At 38.7% G+C, this 17,599-nt stretch overlaps 1 protein-coding gene across 5 annotated transcripts in view; it reads right to left on the bottom strand.

The window, feature by feature from the left end:
• Positions 1–17,599, bottom strand: part of HELZ (helicase with zinc finger) — an 85,387-nt gene that overhangs the window by 63,575 nt on the left and 4,213 nt on the right. For 2 of the 5 annotated variants that reach the window (XM_071451186.1, XM_071451188.1), the window contains exons 2-3: positions 4,441–4,668; positions 2,668–2,704 (exon numbers count right to left, since the gene is read on the bottom strand). The exons of 1 other annotated variant lie outside the window; for it this stretch is intronic. In XM_071451186.1, the coding sequence (XP_071307287.1) occupies positions 2,668–2,704; positions 4,441–4,650 (247 nt within the window). In that variant the 5' untranslated portion in view covers positions 4,651–4,668. Of the gene's footprint in view, positions 1–2,667; positions 2,705–4,440; positions 4,669–12,121; positions 12,207–17,599 lie in introns of those variants that run through there. 2 more of the 5 variants (XM_071451187.1, XM_071451190.1) reach the window with 2 other exon arrangements.

The following is a 17,599-nucleotide window of genomic DNA, read 5'->3' as shown; positions in this document are numbered from 1 at the left end:
GCTTAGCAAGCTAAGTGTGTGAATTGAAAAGAAGGCTGGACAGTTGTTGAAAATTAAGGAATCATAGAATAACTGTTATTGCAAGCAACATCAACATCTGTGTTTATACTGCTACTCATGCAGATGCAAACAGCCCCTCTCAGTGCTAACAGGAATTTCACATTCACCACAACTTCAGGATTACATTTTAGAATAATAAATCAAAACTCCTCACTCAACAGACGTTCACGTCGTTAACAGAAATTGCATGAAATTGCATGAAAGACTCAATAAATAAATAGTCCCACAAAACATTTAAATAAAAACAACTAGGCATCTCTTCAAACTGCAATGGTAACTAAATCTGTTTTCATAAAGTGCCTCAAAGACTACTCTGAATTCACCACTCTGATAGTACAGACCACAATGCTAAAAATAGAACTTACTTCCCAAATCAGAAGCAGAAGCACCAAAAATAGCTTTAACATGTCTGACAGCTTGCTATTTTTATCTCAAAGATTAAATCTCCAATTAATATATTCCATAGATATAAAGATATAAGATATAAATCTCTAATTATTATATTTCATATCATTATCTGCATAATATCACCCAGCTAAAACATACAGTTGCACATAAAAAGTTGCAACACATTAAGCACTATCTCTTGGGAAAGATTTGTGGAGTAATTTAACAGTTTTTAAGTTATCACCATTCCCTGTAACACTGCAAGCAGCACATAGAAGAACATGTAAAGAACTATAGAGAACACATATTCCTCCAGCTATTCCAGAAAACCCTGATCATTCCAGTTCAAATAAAACCATCACAGCTGTGCAACATGTCAAGTCTTGTAAAAAGGCAGAGCAGCAGCTTGAATAAAGCTTTGCCCATTAAAAAAAGCCTGTGAGTACCAAGGAGTGTGAGTATCAAGTAGTCCATGCTAAGGTAGTTTCTTCCCAACAATAATTCAAACATAAAACCAAAACTAAGACCTACTGGGATCATAAATGCAGATATTCCAAATGTCAGGTGCTGGGCTACAATTGATAACCACACATCATGGAGAACCACAAGCAAATCATTCATTCATATATTCATAAAAATATGGTATATGTGTACATATAAATATATAAACACATACACAACACTTTTATCTACATATATAAATATGGCATTAGTAAGTTCAAAACTGTCCTCAGTTTTAGATCTGGGAAACAATATGTGCAGAATATGCTGGCACAAATGAAGCAAATTAACATCAATCTGGATGCTATTTCTTTGTTAACTAATATAAAGGCTGTTTTTTCTACTTAATTTTAAAAAGGAAGATAGACATCAATGGTCCTGTTCCACCCACTTCTATGCCTGTCCAGTGAGAGATGACAAGCAGTTACCATGACAGTTCCTTTGAGATACTGACAAGTGACACACACACCAAGAGAAGTTCCACAGATGAAAGTCACCCCTGTCCCCCATGACAAACCCATCAGAGCTCATTGATGAGAACACTGTTCATTAAAAACAGCATTCTCCCTCCTACCTCCTTTAACCATCATCCAGCTTTCCATATGTCTCTCACTTTTATTTGCCATCATGAAAGACAACTCTGAAGTTAGAATATTACACCCTTATAGCACACATCAATAAGCTAAAAGAAATTATTTCAAAATTTCAGACTATTTCCAGAATTATACTGATTAAGCAACAATAAAACTTTTTTAAAGGTGTTAAACTTTAATTTTATGCCTACAGAAAGCAAGTTTATTTTTCTTAGTCAATTTTTATGGACCTTCACAAGCAGCCTGCAGAGCCCCACAAATTCCCCAAACTATGATTTGACTCTCAACGAAGACAAGCACATTAAAAAAACCCCAAAACAATAAAAACCCACCAACCCAGAAAGGAACAATTTAAAGATTATCATTGCTAGCACAGGAATGTCAGAAGAGTAGATCACAGTCTGTGCAACAAAACTGTCACCTGCAAAAATTCCTTTAACGTTCAGGAGTAGTTAAAGGATTAAAACCAGAAGGTGGGATCTACCCACCTCTTCTTTCCAAATCTAACTGATAAACTCTGTTCCAACACTCTGCAAAGCCAGTGAGTTCTCAGTGAATTTTGAATAATTTGCATTATAAATGAACAACAGAGGATTAGGAATTTTTGAAATTCCTTCAAAAATACCCAAAGTGAGCAAGGCAGTGGCACATGAAAGGCTCGACTTCAACGTGACATAGGCACATTTGGAAGCTTTAACAAATGTGCATCATCTTGATTTTCTCTGAACTAAGTCCCAAATGCAAACCAAAATATCCACCATGTCCCTGGGAAGAAAGGCAGAACAATCAGCTGTCTTTGTGTCTTTGTGAGAATCCTGGTATTATCAACTCTTCCTACATTTGTGCACTAAAATAACTATTAGCCAAATAGCACCACTGAGCCAAAGACATGTATTTGAGTCCTGGTACTTGAGTAAGAGCTGAAAAATAGTGAGATCTCTCTTTAGGGGAAAAAAAAAAGGGGGGGAAAAAAGGCAGAAAAAGTATTATAAAGCAGATACATAATTTTAAATAGGGAAAAAAAAACACTGTTAGCACACTAACAAATACTGGGCATCAGTTTTAAAAATTCAGACAACTGACTGCAATTCATAACACTATGTAATAAAAAAAGAAATAAGCATACCATGCCTACAGTCTTCATCTGCTTGCCCATACTTTTTCTGAAAGGTAAAACATGAAAAGTTTAAAAATAGCATTATTCCAGTTAGCATAAACAACTACATGCTTGAATTACAAGTTTTTAAAAACTTTTTAGAAACCATTACCTTGTCTTTTCCTGGGTAGAACATGTAAAGAACATAAGTCATACGTCAATTATAATATAATTAATTCTTAGAATTAAGACTAATTTCTGACTTTTTCTCCAATTCTCAGTTAAAATGCTGACTTTTTCTCAAATTCTCAGCATGTGGACATTTTAAAATAGGAGCCTGAATGGGCAAAGGTGTGTGTGTGTTTTATGTTTGTGGTTGGCTCACAACACCTAGGAAAAAATATAAAACTTAACTCTCAAGACACTGGTTTTTAATCTTGCACTAATATAGTAATGTTCAAATTTTAAGATATTATTTTGTCTTTTCAGTGGTGATTTTAAAGATTACTTTGTTTAGTAAAACAAGAAGGAAAATTTGGATTGTTTCCCTCTTTTAAGACTTCATGTATCTATGTAATTCAAGTCTTTATTAGCAAGGTTTTGATTTCAAGTGTTTTTCCAAAGTCCCTGCAGACTCACTGCAATAATATGATGAACAACCACATAGGTGCCTTAGAGGATTTTCAAAGAGTGATGTCAGAAATGTATTAAATAATCCAAGCACCAATCTGCACATTGGTTTACAGAAATAATTTTGAGAGGTCAAGTCTGTGATAAGACAACTTCTATTAGAAAATCCAACCTCATTTATTTGTGAATCTCTTCCCCTGAGGAGCTATAAGTCACTTCTTCATTTAAGAGGTTTCCTAATTCTTATTTTGCACACTGAGTAGTCCAATCCAGCTATTTATTTAAAGAATGCTTAAAAACACTCCCTTCATCAGATGGGTAAGATTTGTCTTAAAGCTGCCCAGCAAGGTCTTGTGACTTGGCCAAACTTTTTCCACCTGGGATGAAACTGCTCCTACTCAATATATGAGGATTTGGAGTGGACAAGGCAGCTGTAAATCTGCAATAACATTTCAGAAAGGTAAGAAAAAGCAGGTTATAGGTTTATTCTTAAGCACTGAAATGTCCTTTCCTTTAAGAAAGGAAGCTCTGATGCTTTAAAGGAAGGACACAATTTTGGCAATGGGGTCACCTGTAATTCAGGGTTATGCCTCTTGCTTTGCATTTACAAACCTTTACAAGAGCCATTTTCACCTTTTGCCAGAGTCTAAAAGTTACATCTTTCACCAGATATGCTCTAGCCTAGCCTTGGAAAGCTGGGATTAAGCATAAAAAGACTAATTTTAGGCCTATGAAAATGAAGCTAAAGCAGGTATGGACCAGCTACCTAGATTCTGGCATTTCTAACTTTGTTTCTTGGTGGTTTTATTTGCAGAAACTTTAATTTGATGCTCTTAAAAGAGAAGGTAATCTGGTATGTAATTCAGCATATGTACCTTAACTCAGATATTTTGCCTTCCTGGAATATATACATATATTTTTTTAAATGTTTAAAGTATTTTTCCTTATTTGTTTAGAAAACTCTGATTGAGACCCAAACCAAGAGGTTCAAATCCTGAAAAATAAATACATCAGGGAGAGCTACAAGACAGAAGCCTCATAGATGCTATAGCAAGAAGGATTCTGTGGGCAGAGCAACACGCCAAAAATTCTGAGTGGTATTTAAATCTTGACAATACAAGATATTTGACTTTTCTTTCCAGTTCACTAGATACTATAAAGAGTCACACTCACAAGTTGTAAAAAGGAAGCAATTCTATACAGAAGAGTCTCGATTTTGATGCGGTCGAGTTCTGCCTGGCAGGGCTCCGGGAGGTGAGCTGGGGGGTACTGGCTGAGGGAAAGGAGAGCCTCTGTGCAATGCTTCACTGCCACTTCATAATCCTGCTGCTTAAGGGATTCACATGCTTGTTCACATGCCTTCTCTGGTCTTCTGTCTGCCATGACTCAGGGACAGAAATCCTAGAGCGGGGGCAGAGGGGACGATAAAACGTTGGTTAGCTGTGGAATGGCACTGACAACTTGCCAACCAACTTCCATTCCCGTCTCAAGGTGCTGTATCACATCCCCCTCGTGCTGTGCCATCACATTTCCTGCACCAAGCTTCTCACTAACTGATTTCTTCCCAGGCTTTTCTCCCAGCTCTCGGTTTTGATTCTAATTCAAGAAGGTACTTAAAGCCCATGACTGATTTTAAGAATGTAAGCAGGGGTTTCAAATTTTAAAGTCAGCATGGATTTAAGCAGAGGCTTTTGGCTCTTCAGTGGCACCATGACCTTTGGAAGGAACACAACTCATGCCCTAAGTGCTGTCTCTGAGCCTGCAGCCATGTACTCCAAACACCTTCTCTTCCAAGCACTTCTCACCTACACTTGGGAGGAGGAGATGTTTTCTCTGGGTGAAGCACAAGGATGGACAGGGAAGGACAGGAAAACCAGGGGGTCAACAGCAAACCAACCACTTGTCTCTTCCTTCTGCTGCTTTAGCTGCATTTATAGCTAACAAAGTCTAGATACCCCTGCCACACCAACACCTTTGTGCAGAACTTCTTCAATGATTTCAAAGTAAATATTTGGGGGGATTGAGACTGTTAGAAAAAAATTCTGTCCACAGACAGACATTATCTGCCAATAAACTAAGAGAAATGGTTATCCACATCTGAACTACCAGCAGAAGAGCAAAGCATTTCTGTAATCCCTGACCACATTCTCCCTTCATTGACATATTTAAATACATGACACAATCCCTAGAGACACTGCACATTAAAGCTGACTTCACAAAAATGGGTTCTGGTAACTGAAAGAGGAAAAATCTTATGAGTTCTTGGTTTTGCTTTTAGCAAGCAGCATATTGTCAATATTTCTGATTAGAGACCAACTATTACTATTAATTGTCTCAAATAATACTTTTAGTCCACTTTAAAAATTCACTGTTAAAAGCTTTCTTTTTACTTAGTATTTTCCAATTTTCAACCAAAAGTAAAGTAACTTCAAGAATTTAAAGTCAAACAAATGCATTTTCCTCTTACGAAAAATAATCCATTGTCCCACTTTTCCCATTAACACATACCTAAGCCAACATTCAGAAGAAATGTAAACAACTCTTTTCATATATTGTACAACATAGTATCCTATGTGTTCCTTTCTGTTCTTAAATTTCCATCCAGTATCAAAATAATTACATAAAGGAATATTGATTTTTCAAGACTTAAACCAGCTTCCCTTTTAAAACACTAATATAAAAATTTCTCATTTACAACAAATAAAAATCTTCTCTAAAATGAAGGAACGCAAGCATGAATATTTTGCAGTTATCCTGGTACAAATCTGTGACGTGTGCCTCTTCCTTAATAACAGCCTTACAAAATATTACCTCATTCATCCAGATATTTCTTTTTCTGCTAAAAATAAGTCTGCACTTTCAAACAATAGAAGCAGGCAAGTAGGTTTTGCATTTCCATACATATGAGTAAATTCATTCATGAGGTAATTCTATTAAAGATTCTGCTGGATCACTTAGCACAGATTTTCAATTACATAAATGTTAGGTATTCTTAAGCTGTGTATGCAAGGATCTTTTCTAGATACAACTAAAAATTGCACTGGTTTCCACTTCACTACCATTTTAGGCCACTGTGTATTTCACAAATCTAGGATCTGCTTCCACAGTGACACGACAGTTAATTGATGTTTTTCTCATGTACATTCTGTTTTCCTCCTAAGGGACTGAAAATAGAGGACTCCATGAACTCTGCTGTACTTTTGATTTCCTCACTTCCTGGCTGACATATAACCAAAATTCCTTTGACCAAAAGGCTGAGCAGAGCTTCTGTGTGTTTATTCCCAAAGAGCTGATTAAACACAGATCCCATCCTAAGTGACCTGGCCAGCACAGCTGACAGATTTGAAACCCTTCTCCTCCAACATGGCACCATGAAAAAGACAAAGATGTTTCTTATCAATTGCCTTATGCTGACTGCCTGAAGAAATACAGAACTCAGCTGTTTGAGAAGCTGGATTTTACACACCAAGCAGTGCCCACACAACTTCTCTGGTCAATTTGAAGACTCCAGAGCACTTCAGAGGATATAAGTGAAGCTAAACTGAGCTAAATCCTCTGAATTAAGTGGAAACATGAGCAGTAAGGACCAAGCTGGATAACTGGCTTGGATAACTGAGTCACACCAGTGATATTTCAGAGTGTGAAAAATCCACCAAAATCACAGTACATGGGACACAATGATAGATAAGGAGCCACTGCAGTATAAATTGTTTGGAAAAAAAAATCAAATTATAACAAACAAAACCAGTATGTGGACAACATATGGAAAATGATGCACTCAGGCTCTCAGACTTCATTTCAATCCCATCTATAGCCATACAAGCAGACTCAAACATGCACATTTATTAGGCAATTGTGCCATCTACTTCAGACTCCAGTCCAAGTGCTCTACACTGTTCCTTGGAGACACCTGACTTTTCCTGCTGACTTCAGAAACCTTTTTTTCTAGTTTTGGTACCCTAAATCAGCAACTGAGACTTGTGAACATGAATTACAACCATTTCTTAACATCTGGTCTGTTGAAGTACCTGACTTAGCTCCATTTAAAACCACTCAGAGCAGTTCCTAAGTCCCAGCAGGAGCAGGAATGTGATTTTTCCCCTCTGCTGGGCACTGCTGATGCCTCAGCTCAAGTCCAGGCCCAGTTCTGGGCTCCTCTTCAAGAAGGGCATCAAGGCCAAAGAGGGAGCAGGGCTGGGGAAGGGGCTGGAGCACCAGTGGGATCAGGAGCAGCTGAAGGAGCTGCTGGGGCTCAGCCTGGAGAAAAGGAGGCTCAGGGGGGACCTTCTCAATCCCTACAATGTCTGAAAGGAGGTTGTGGCCAGGTGGGGGTCGGGCTCTGCTCCCTGGGAACGAGTGACCAAACAAAAATGGCCTCAAGCTGCACCAAGAGAGGTTTAGGTTGGGGATAGGAGCAAAAACTTCTTCACTGGAAGAGTGGTTAAGCACTGGAATGGGCTGCCAAGGGAAGTGATGGAGTCACCACCCCTGGAAGTGCTCAAAATACAAGTGCACTTCACAATAGAGTTTAGTTGGCACAGTGGCATTTGGTTAAAGGCTGGACTCAATGTTTGAGGTCTTTTCCAACCTTAAAGTATTCATGGAATCATTAACAGCCAAGTAGCGAAGGCACTTGTTAAAAAAAAATTATTTTGTTAAAAGAAATTTATTTTCAGTTCTACAGATCTTTATTTTCAAGATTTCAGGCATAAAATTGGAATTTCTAAGAGAAGAATTTATTAAAATTAAAACTGAAAGCTGAAGTGTCACATATTCCCAACTCTCTTTGCAAAACTGAGCAAATTACTTATGAGCTTCACTTCTGTCTGCAAAATTGAAATTAAAATACTATCATGTAACAGAACAAACATCAGGATTATTCATTTTCTCAAAGAGACCTTAAAAACCACATGCCAAAAGACTTCTAAATTCAATTCTGAGAACTGATTTATCCTCCAGTGAAGTTTAATACACCTTCAAAATCTTGAAGAACCAGTAAAGAGGCACATTCCCACTATCCAAAGTTGCATATCTAAAACTGGTAGACATACCTAAGAAATGATATATATAAATATATAATCTGGCATCATACTTTGTACCTTAAAAAAACCTCCTGCCTTTAAGTAGAATAGAACTTACTGAACTTGCATTTCATTGAAAGCCAAGTTGTACTCAGCTTATCTTCCACAAAATATTATTTCAAAGACCTGGTTTGTTCCAACTGGTGTAACTTAAACCTTGGTGGCTTTTACAACAAACCAAACAATTCTTTTTTTTCCCCCTACAACTAATGATTTTCAGGCTCAATATTCCTAATGAGTATTCCACCTTCTTGCCAAAGGGGGTTTGTAAACAAACATGAAACGAACTAAAATCCAATCTCCAAATAAAGCTGCATGTTTCCCCTCCAGAACTGCAGAGGGGGCTGGGAAAGGCAGAAGGGACAGCTTGGAGAGGAAGAGTGATAAACAACGTGATCCACACAGTCATTTATTTCCAAGTAAACACTGCTTGGTGCACAGGAGGCTCTGAAGAGCTACTCCATAGTCTGATGAGTCCAACTTCAAATTAAAATCAATGTAGGAGGACAGAACATCATGAACTAAAATCCAGTGTTTCATGGAAGTTTAACTCATGACTGTGCACTTCCATGCTCCACATCTTACTGACGTGTTTCATGGAATCAAAGGGTCCATACACTAAGATAATAAGTTAAAGCATGTGACAGTTCCTAAAAAAATTTCAAACAGATGCTTTTTCAATTCACTGTAAAGCATCTAGCCAGATAACTCTCGCTGTACTTCATAAACAAACAGATTAGAGGGCACAATGCTGTTCCTATTAATGTTACTGGCAAAATTCCCAATGTCTGCCAAGACAGAAGGATCAGATCCAAGGTCTCGCATGCCAAGCTGACAAACAGTAGACAAGTCAGTAAATATTTGCATATTTTAACTAAACATTAACATCTCTTGTAAAGATTTATGCTAAAGCAATGATGTTCAACTTGCAGTCCTACAGTGAGACTGGTAGGGATTTACTGTCAATTGAATTTACTTCAAGAGCCACATCCTGGGAATGGCAGAGTGAAGCAAATGAATGAGTCCCATTGCCATGGGGAACGTGCAGGGGAAGAGCCTCTCCAGCTGCCTCCCATTACAACCCAGAACCCTTCCAACAGTTCTGCTGAGGGAAATAAGCACAGAATATTCCTTGCCAAGGCCATTCAGCCGTGTCCTCCTGCTAGCAGCCCTCTGTCCTGCGGGAAGGGAAAGCAGGAGATGGATTTGCCCTTGCATTGCCTATTGCGGTCAGGCTGGCGCGGGCGAGAGAGAGCAGGGCAGGAATTCCACTCCTCCTGCTCCTCTCTACAGAAATGCAAGCACTCTGTTTCCCAGCCCTTTGGGATTGCTCAGCCCAGCTCACAGACTGGAAAGGCTGGCCACCAAACTGGAGAGAAGTTTTAAACATGTAATAAATTCAGGCAATACTGGAGAAAAGACAGCTGGTTTATCAGAACTTCCCAGCAATTCCTTTTACGAGCAAGAAGAGACCTTTAGATTTATTTACGAGGCTGGTTGCTCTGTTCTTCCTCAGTAACTTCTGAGCTTCAAGTCAATTGGAACTGAATTTCCCAGAAGTCTGAAGGGTCTTGAAGATGCTGCAGTTTTCATGAAAAATGTGTAACAAGACAGATAACAGACCCAGGGAAAGGTTAAGGTATAACTCAGCCTCTTATTGATACCAAGACATCAGCTACCCCATCCATTACTGCCACGTGCTGCCATTTACCATCAAGAGCTGGAGAAAGTGTCACTCACCACTGAAAGAAAGGTCTTATTTCTTTTTCTTGCCCATAGCAGTCAATGCCATAGGCTGCATTCATCAGTTTAACTGCTCCAGGATCCATCCAATAATCTCCAGGTTTAAGCAGAGTTCCCAAACTTTTAGACTGCAGACCCAAGCAGTGCACGTCCCATCCCTTTCTCAAAGCTGTTATTGGTAAACTGAGATGTAAGCAATTCACACATCAAAAATTTGTTATTTCCATAATATATCCAAGTAATATTTGGGAAGTCCCAATGTTGGTATGGCTACAATCTCTGTGATTAGTAGTTTCCCTCTCACTCAAAATTATCCAGAAAAAAATGACAAGATACTATATTTTATACAGATATGGAAACACCAGGGGTTTAATGTGAATTAATATATTGAATATGACACAATTAAAAAGTTAGCTGCTGTGAACATGCCAACATTACAGTAAGAAATCATGGGACACTGGAATTCAACTAAAAATTCAGAACTCTGCAAACAAACTGCATTTGTCAGTCCACACACTAAAATAGGGAATAGTACATCTCTCCACTGTTGAATCATATTAGAGAGTTGCTCTGGCATCTCTTGTGATCCCATCTTAAGGCATGTCTGCATCTCTCCATGTCAATTTGTTTTGTATTATTACCAAATACCACTAAAATACCTTTAGATCAGTAAAATAAAATTAAATATCCATTTATTTTCCTTACCCACTGTGGTAAAATAACCCAATCTTTGCCTTGAGACAAAAAAATATAATAAAAACCCAAACCTCCTCTATTCAAGCCTCCAGGAGGGAATAAAATAGAGCTGCACAAAGTACAGAAATGACTTATGGAGACATACAGGAAAAAAAATGCACTTTCCTAGTGCCATGACATACACACCATAAATAATCCCAGTCTAAAATATCATTGAATAAAATGAGAGTAGATAATGACAGTGCACTGTACCTATGTAACAGAGATGAAAAGGATGCTGCATCTTTCATACACAGGGTGTAAAAGAAAGAATTATATGAAATGTGCTTTTGGCTTTTTTTTTTTTCATTTAAGAAAAATATAACAGCAGAGATCTCATACACTCATTTATTGCAATTATGACTGAATTCCGTAATAGCAGTTGAGGAGTTCTCAGAAATGCACTGCACACCTTACAGAGCAAATAGAAAAGCCTCCACCCTTGAGAGAGGACAATCTAATCAGTTTTCTGAAGTAACTGAATTACTTTGGCTAATGTTGTACAACTCCAGGCAAAATGACCCTACTTTCAATTCCAAAAATGATGTTAAATCTGAAATGGAGCATACAGAATGAGGCAAGCACATCTCAAGGTTTTATTCCATAGCAGAGCAGCAGCAAGAATCCTGCTCCAAGGCCTCTGAGGAACATGATATGCCTGCTTGGGGAAGGGAAAATGGGCAAAGAAGCAGCTCATGATGCCCCTGACCATTAAATGCTCAGATTATTCTTCCACACTGAAAAATCAGAGACAGCACCACGAATGAGGAGGGCAAATCATCTCTGGCCACGTAAATGAAGCTTTGGGTCTGATCCTGTAAATCTAAAGTATAGAAAAAACACAAGCAGGTTTCCTGGGAAAGGAACAAGAGCCTGTGGGTGGTTTATCATTCACATAACGACACAGGCAATTGAGATTAAGAGCAAATGCCTTCTGCAGCTGGATCCTCTGCAGGCTTTCAACCACTTTACATACATCACAGATACTAACAAGTTACATTTTTTGCATGCCAGTTATGGCTTCTGTACAGACTACTAAGTGATTATTAACACTTTAGTAATCTCTTTTATTTTCATTTTGGAAATAGCAGCAGAAGGACAATCTGTGCAGCCAGCAGCAGCAACACTCAGACACGGACACTGGCTATCTTTGGCTCAAAATCTGGAAATAACTCATGGCCTCAGCACTTGCAACCAGCCCATCCATCCACCACATCCCAAATACCTTCCCATCCTGCCTTTAAAAAGATCCTGTCTGAAAGCATCACCTGTCCTGATGAAACTAAGTAAAATACCTGGCAAGGCAAAGCACAGCATCCATGTGACACATGCTGGTGCTGTCTGAGAGCCATTCACAGCCAACAGATACAAGGTTCCTGTTTAAACAAAGCAAATATACACACACATATTGCATTCATTAACTTCACAGAACAAATACTGGGTTGTAAAGTTCGATACTCTGAGGTTGTGTGAGGACAAAAGCATCTGTACAAGCTCATGCTGGCCTTCTGTGTGTCTGCATGATTCTGATACTGCCTTTAACTGTGTTAGTCACAGAGCACATTGTGCAAGGGCTACCTGGCAGGATGAGTGGGCAGAATGGAGGCTGCTGCCTAATGGACATCCAGTGAAATACTTCAGCACTGCACTTGAGGCCTTATTTACTGCATGCTACTCCATCTTATTCAAAAGACAGCATTTGAATGTTTTCATTAACTTTTCAATAATGCCTACAATACTGCGACCGACCACTCTACAAGAAGTAAGAAAGTATCTTTATCATTCTGACAATATTCCCATTTTACAGAGAATATAGATAAGAACACACAAGGCAAAAGTTTCTATAAACTTCTTATATTCACATGAAGAGATCTAGAAGTGATTTCTCCCTGTTATGCTCTGCCTATACTGTACAGCCCTTTTACACAACTAACCCAGAGCACCTGGTGTCTGCAGAGTGACTTAGGAGTATCCAGCAATTCTCAACATCACAACACGGGAAAGTTCACTAGAAATACAGAAAATGAAGTTTAACAAAGATGAGGATTAATTGGGACTTGCCTTCTCCTTTTTTGCTATTCCCTATTCCATTTCAGAAACACTTTCTAATTCATGCAGATAGCAAAACTGTATTCCAACAAACAACTGTATTATCATTATAAAATAAATCATATGTACCCTCACTGCACAGCCTCCCTTCTATTTCTTTTGAATACTAATATTTTTCAATCTCCTTCTCCTCATTCAACCACCCCCATCTCTACATTTATTGTACATAATTCTGCAAAAATCTGCATTTTGCACCTTCTGTTTAAATCCAGTCGCTGCTTCCTCTGTGCTGCAGGAAGGTAGAGCTGGGAGAAAGAGGAACTTGGTATCAGGAGAACAGAAAGGGAATTTTCTGCACTCTCATTTTTTATCCAAAATCACACCAGGAAGGAATACAGGAGACCCAGCCTTCAAATTACAGAGAAATCCTGTTTAGCTGAGGCTGAAGGATATTCACTGCAGGGATTATCTTTTACATTTGCACTTAATGCTGATTTGACCAGCACTGAGAAGATTCTCACAAGGTTGATCACAAGTACATCCTTGGCAGAAACATTATACAATAACACATCTCAACTTTGCACAAAGCAGCACTGTAGGTCATTAGATTATTTCTTTTCTAATTTACCACGAACACAAGAAAGTATTTTGCCCAATTTCTAGAAAAGATGGAATCATGTTGGCAGAACCTTTCTCTCCTCAACAGCCCCCAAAAAGTCAGACTATGAAAGACACCTACCATGGGAAATTTCAACCCAAATAATTAAAATCTGGCAAACAATAACCAAGTGAAATGAGGAGTATGTCATAGTAAGCATCAGGTAACATAATAATAGGTGGTGCTTCTGCCCCACCTAAAGTTTTTGGCTCCTTCCTAGAAAATCTTTACGTAAACAATCTTTCATAATAACTGGTTAACAACAGGAATTTGTACTCCATATACCTCTAGGTCCACACTGCTTTTTGAGAATAGAGTTTCTCACACTTACCCAAGATGAGGGCATTTTAATTGAAATATTGTCCCATGGTTATCATTTTATCCCCATAACAACATCACCAATTACTTACTTTAAAAAAATGCATTAGAAAAGTAATTTAATCTTTGCTTCTCTTAATGAAATTTGCCAGAGAAAAACAAAGGGAAGAATCAGCACTGCACAACCAGCCAGCTCTCCATGGAGCAGCACCAACCTACAAGACTCAAACCTCAAACTCAATTTTACAGAAGAATATCCATATTCTAAAAGCTGGTTTAAACATCATAATCCACAGCTTTCCAAACTATGCCTTGCCTGTGTCAGAACCTCTCTTCTCAGCACTGGAATAACAGAACATGGCCCTGTCGCTGTCTCTGCACTAGTGTTCAGTGATAATTTTGACCCAAAAATGAACCCTACTCATCTTAAGGACTTACCCAGTCCTGTAATTCCTAATATGATTCTCCACTGAGTCACAGGGTAGTGCCAGAAGTCCCCTCTGAGAAATGCCTGCTCTATGACATAGTCACATCTGTGTCGATGTGACTAAACATGTGTCACCTCGTTTTCAAAATGCCAAGCAATGCAAAGGGGAGTCATAGAAGATTCCCAAGCATCATTTCAACACAGAACATAGCACTAGATTTACAAATGTATTTCAGAAGTTTAAATGCAAAAACACATCACAAAGTTCTCCAGTGCTCATTGAACCTGTCACTCATGCAGCACCGTCTGCAGAGAGCACTTGACCATAGTTCATTTGCCAAATTTACCAATTTAATCAGAGACAGAATCAAAATTAGCAGTTCCTAACTCTCAGTCTCATGTTCAATTCACAGCTTCATCTAATACAGCTGTATTTGGATTTCAGAAATAAAAGTGTTTTTAAACTAGGAAATTATTTATCACAGCATATTCCCTTTTCAAAAACCCCATGCAAACTCTTCCCCACCCCCAGCAGCTCCGAGCTCAGTGGTTCAATCCACATTTTCTCTTTTTAACAGGATATTGTAGCAATGCTGAAACAGTCTTCCCTCAAATGTCAAACTTTCACTTTGACACAAGAACTTTCTCCACCCCTGACCTGACACTGCAGGGCAACACTCTCCTGGGAGCAAATCTAGCTGAAAATACAGCTTTGAACCCCAGGGCAAGTGCAGATGCTACAGGTATCTATCACAGTTTTACAGCTAGATAAATTGGGAAAAAATAAAAGCCCCAAGTTTATTTGCTGGTTGAGATGCAAAATATTAATCACTCCCTCAATCCATTCAGAGGGCAAAAAGGTTGCAAAAAATCTTCATGTTGAATATCAGGTACATTGCACAGGTCACAAACTGAGCACAGGAATCAGCCAGAACACCGTGGCACAAAACAGGAAAAATTTCTTTCAATATACCTCAGCCTTCACTGCAGCTTTATAACGAACTTTAATTTATTATAGTAGTGAATAATACTGTGACTGAGTTTTTTGTTAGGCATTTCCACAGTGCTTAGCACAAAAGGGTCCTACCGTAACAGATTTAATAACACAATCCTGCCACCCACAGATCCTCCAAACACATCTTTCCCCAAACCATGCCTATTATGTAACTGTACACGGTATTTTTGTGCACAGTTTTGAAAGTTCAAAGCAGTAACTAACCCTCCACCTCTAAAAACTGCTATCCTTGTTGTAAATAACCTCTGAAATTTATTTTTACATGACCGTGCTTCAAATAGTTTGGCATAATACAGCTAAGCCTGGTTTGGGGAGTTGTCTTGTAACTCTGTATTTTAATTACATTAACCTTTCTGCACATGGATAATGCTTTTATAACATCCCTGTTTCCTCTCCTCAAATGCCTGACCATGGTAGCCCCAACAGGTTCAATTTTTAGACTCTTTCAAGACTAGAACATGGATTCCCAAGCTCTCCCATCACAGCAAACCCTACGAGCAACACCAGGACGGGTATCCAGAACACATTTCCCAACAGAGCTCTCCCTGCTCATTCCTTTTGAAATGAACATTAGTGATTCAGTCACGTATCTGAAACCCCACTCAAAGAACTGCATCAGCAGGAATGATCCTGCTGTGGTTTAGGCACAATCCTGACAAAACTTGGGAAGCAGAGGAGCGGTGTCCAGCCCAGCCAAACAAATATAAACAAAGCTACAGCCAAGGAATATCAGTCAGTTCAAAGGACAAAACAAATGTCCTGCACCATTCCAAATGTGTGAGTGTCTCAAGATATGGCCAGAGCACAGTTACCTCAAAACCCTTCGCACAAACAACTATAATCAAAAACATCACTGGAATAAAAGACCCACAGCACTGTCTCAGCACAGATTCCCAAGAATGCAAAAAACATTCCCCTTAATGACCTCCCCGTGTAGATAATGAGAGAAATGCAACAAATTCTGGCTCCCAAGACAGCAGAGGAGTAGATGCAAGGCAGCTATTGTGGCTGGTCCAACACTATTTGGGAATCCCAGTGGAGGGGGAATTTAGTTGAGACCCATGAAGGAACATTACTTAGGAACAGAGGCCAACTGCCCATCCCTGTCCTCCCAAAATTACCCCAGGATAAAATGAAATTTTCACTTTAAAAAAATAGAGATTACCTTACATTAAGTGAAAAGAAACATAGGGAAGAAGTGTTATTTTAGGTGGTGCCAAAACCACTACGCTTTTCATTTGTGGCATTCTCCATTTATGATGTCCACAAAGATTTGTTACTTTCTTGGTTTGTTGAACCACTAAACATTTTCCAGCAAATTAAACACTCGTGCCACATTACTAACAACCAAGATTCTCGAAAACAGCTCATGTTACAGATTTCCCTCTTGCCAGTGGGGTCTGAAGGGCTATGAAAGACCTTTTAACCATATTTAAGCACCATAATTTTTAGTGTTTTGATGAATACAGTATTTTTGCTATATATAACTAAGGGGGAAAAAAACCCAGACCGTGAAATTCACAGACTGAAAGATCATTTCTAAGTAACACTTACCCTAACTACCATAAAAACCAGCTCAGACGAGTCCACACAGTGCTCACATTTCTATCCTTCACTTCCTGCTGCTGCAACATTCAAAATTTCATAGCAAACACAAACCTACTGTTCTTTTTCTTCCAATATTTCATCATTACAGCTCCAAGAATCACTAGCCTTGCTACTGCTTACAAACAGGAGCACAAAACTTATTTCCCCAAACCACACATAAGCCAAAGATTCAAAACATTCACCTCAGACACATCATTCTTCATGCAAGTGATATTTCCCAGCACTAACAGCAAGAAATGGTAAAACTGCTCCCAGTCACATCTCCAAAACATATCTCTACATAACATCACCTACAAAACTTCTTGCTACCAGCTCAGCAGCACTGTGCATCCACTGCTTCTTGGAAAACCTGTGCAGTTCAGTGCCATTCATTCTAAATTACCTTCCTGCTAAGGTTCAAGCCTTCTAACATCTGACAAAGACTCCATGCCACTCAAAAAACCTGATAGTTTGTACTCATTTGGAAACAGGATGGGGCCACAGTCACCACTCAAAGTTGGTAGTAACAAAATGGAATCTCTCGGTATAGAAAAATTACGTTTAAGGAGAAAAAAAATGAAATCTATCATTTCTTATCTTGCTTTCCTGTAATAAGGCTGTAATTTGGTATTATGGAGGACTCTGAGAAAAGGCTGGATAAATAACCAGTCCATTTCTAATTTACAACAATGAATTTGCATATAAAATTATGGAGGAAA

Source organism: Agelaius tricolor, unplaced genomic scaffold (assembly GCF_023055355.1).
Source record: "Agelaius tricolor isolate 1412-34295 unplaced genomic scaffold, bAgeTri1.0.p SCAF_32, whole genome shotgun sequence".
In the NCBI taxonomy this organism is placed as follows: domain Eukaryota; kingdom Metazoa; phylum Chordata; class Aves; order Passeriformes; family Icteridae; genus Agelaius; species Agelaius tricolor.
This window is presented reverse-complemented; position numbering and strand designations above follow the sequence as displayed.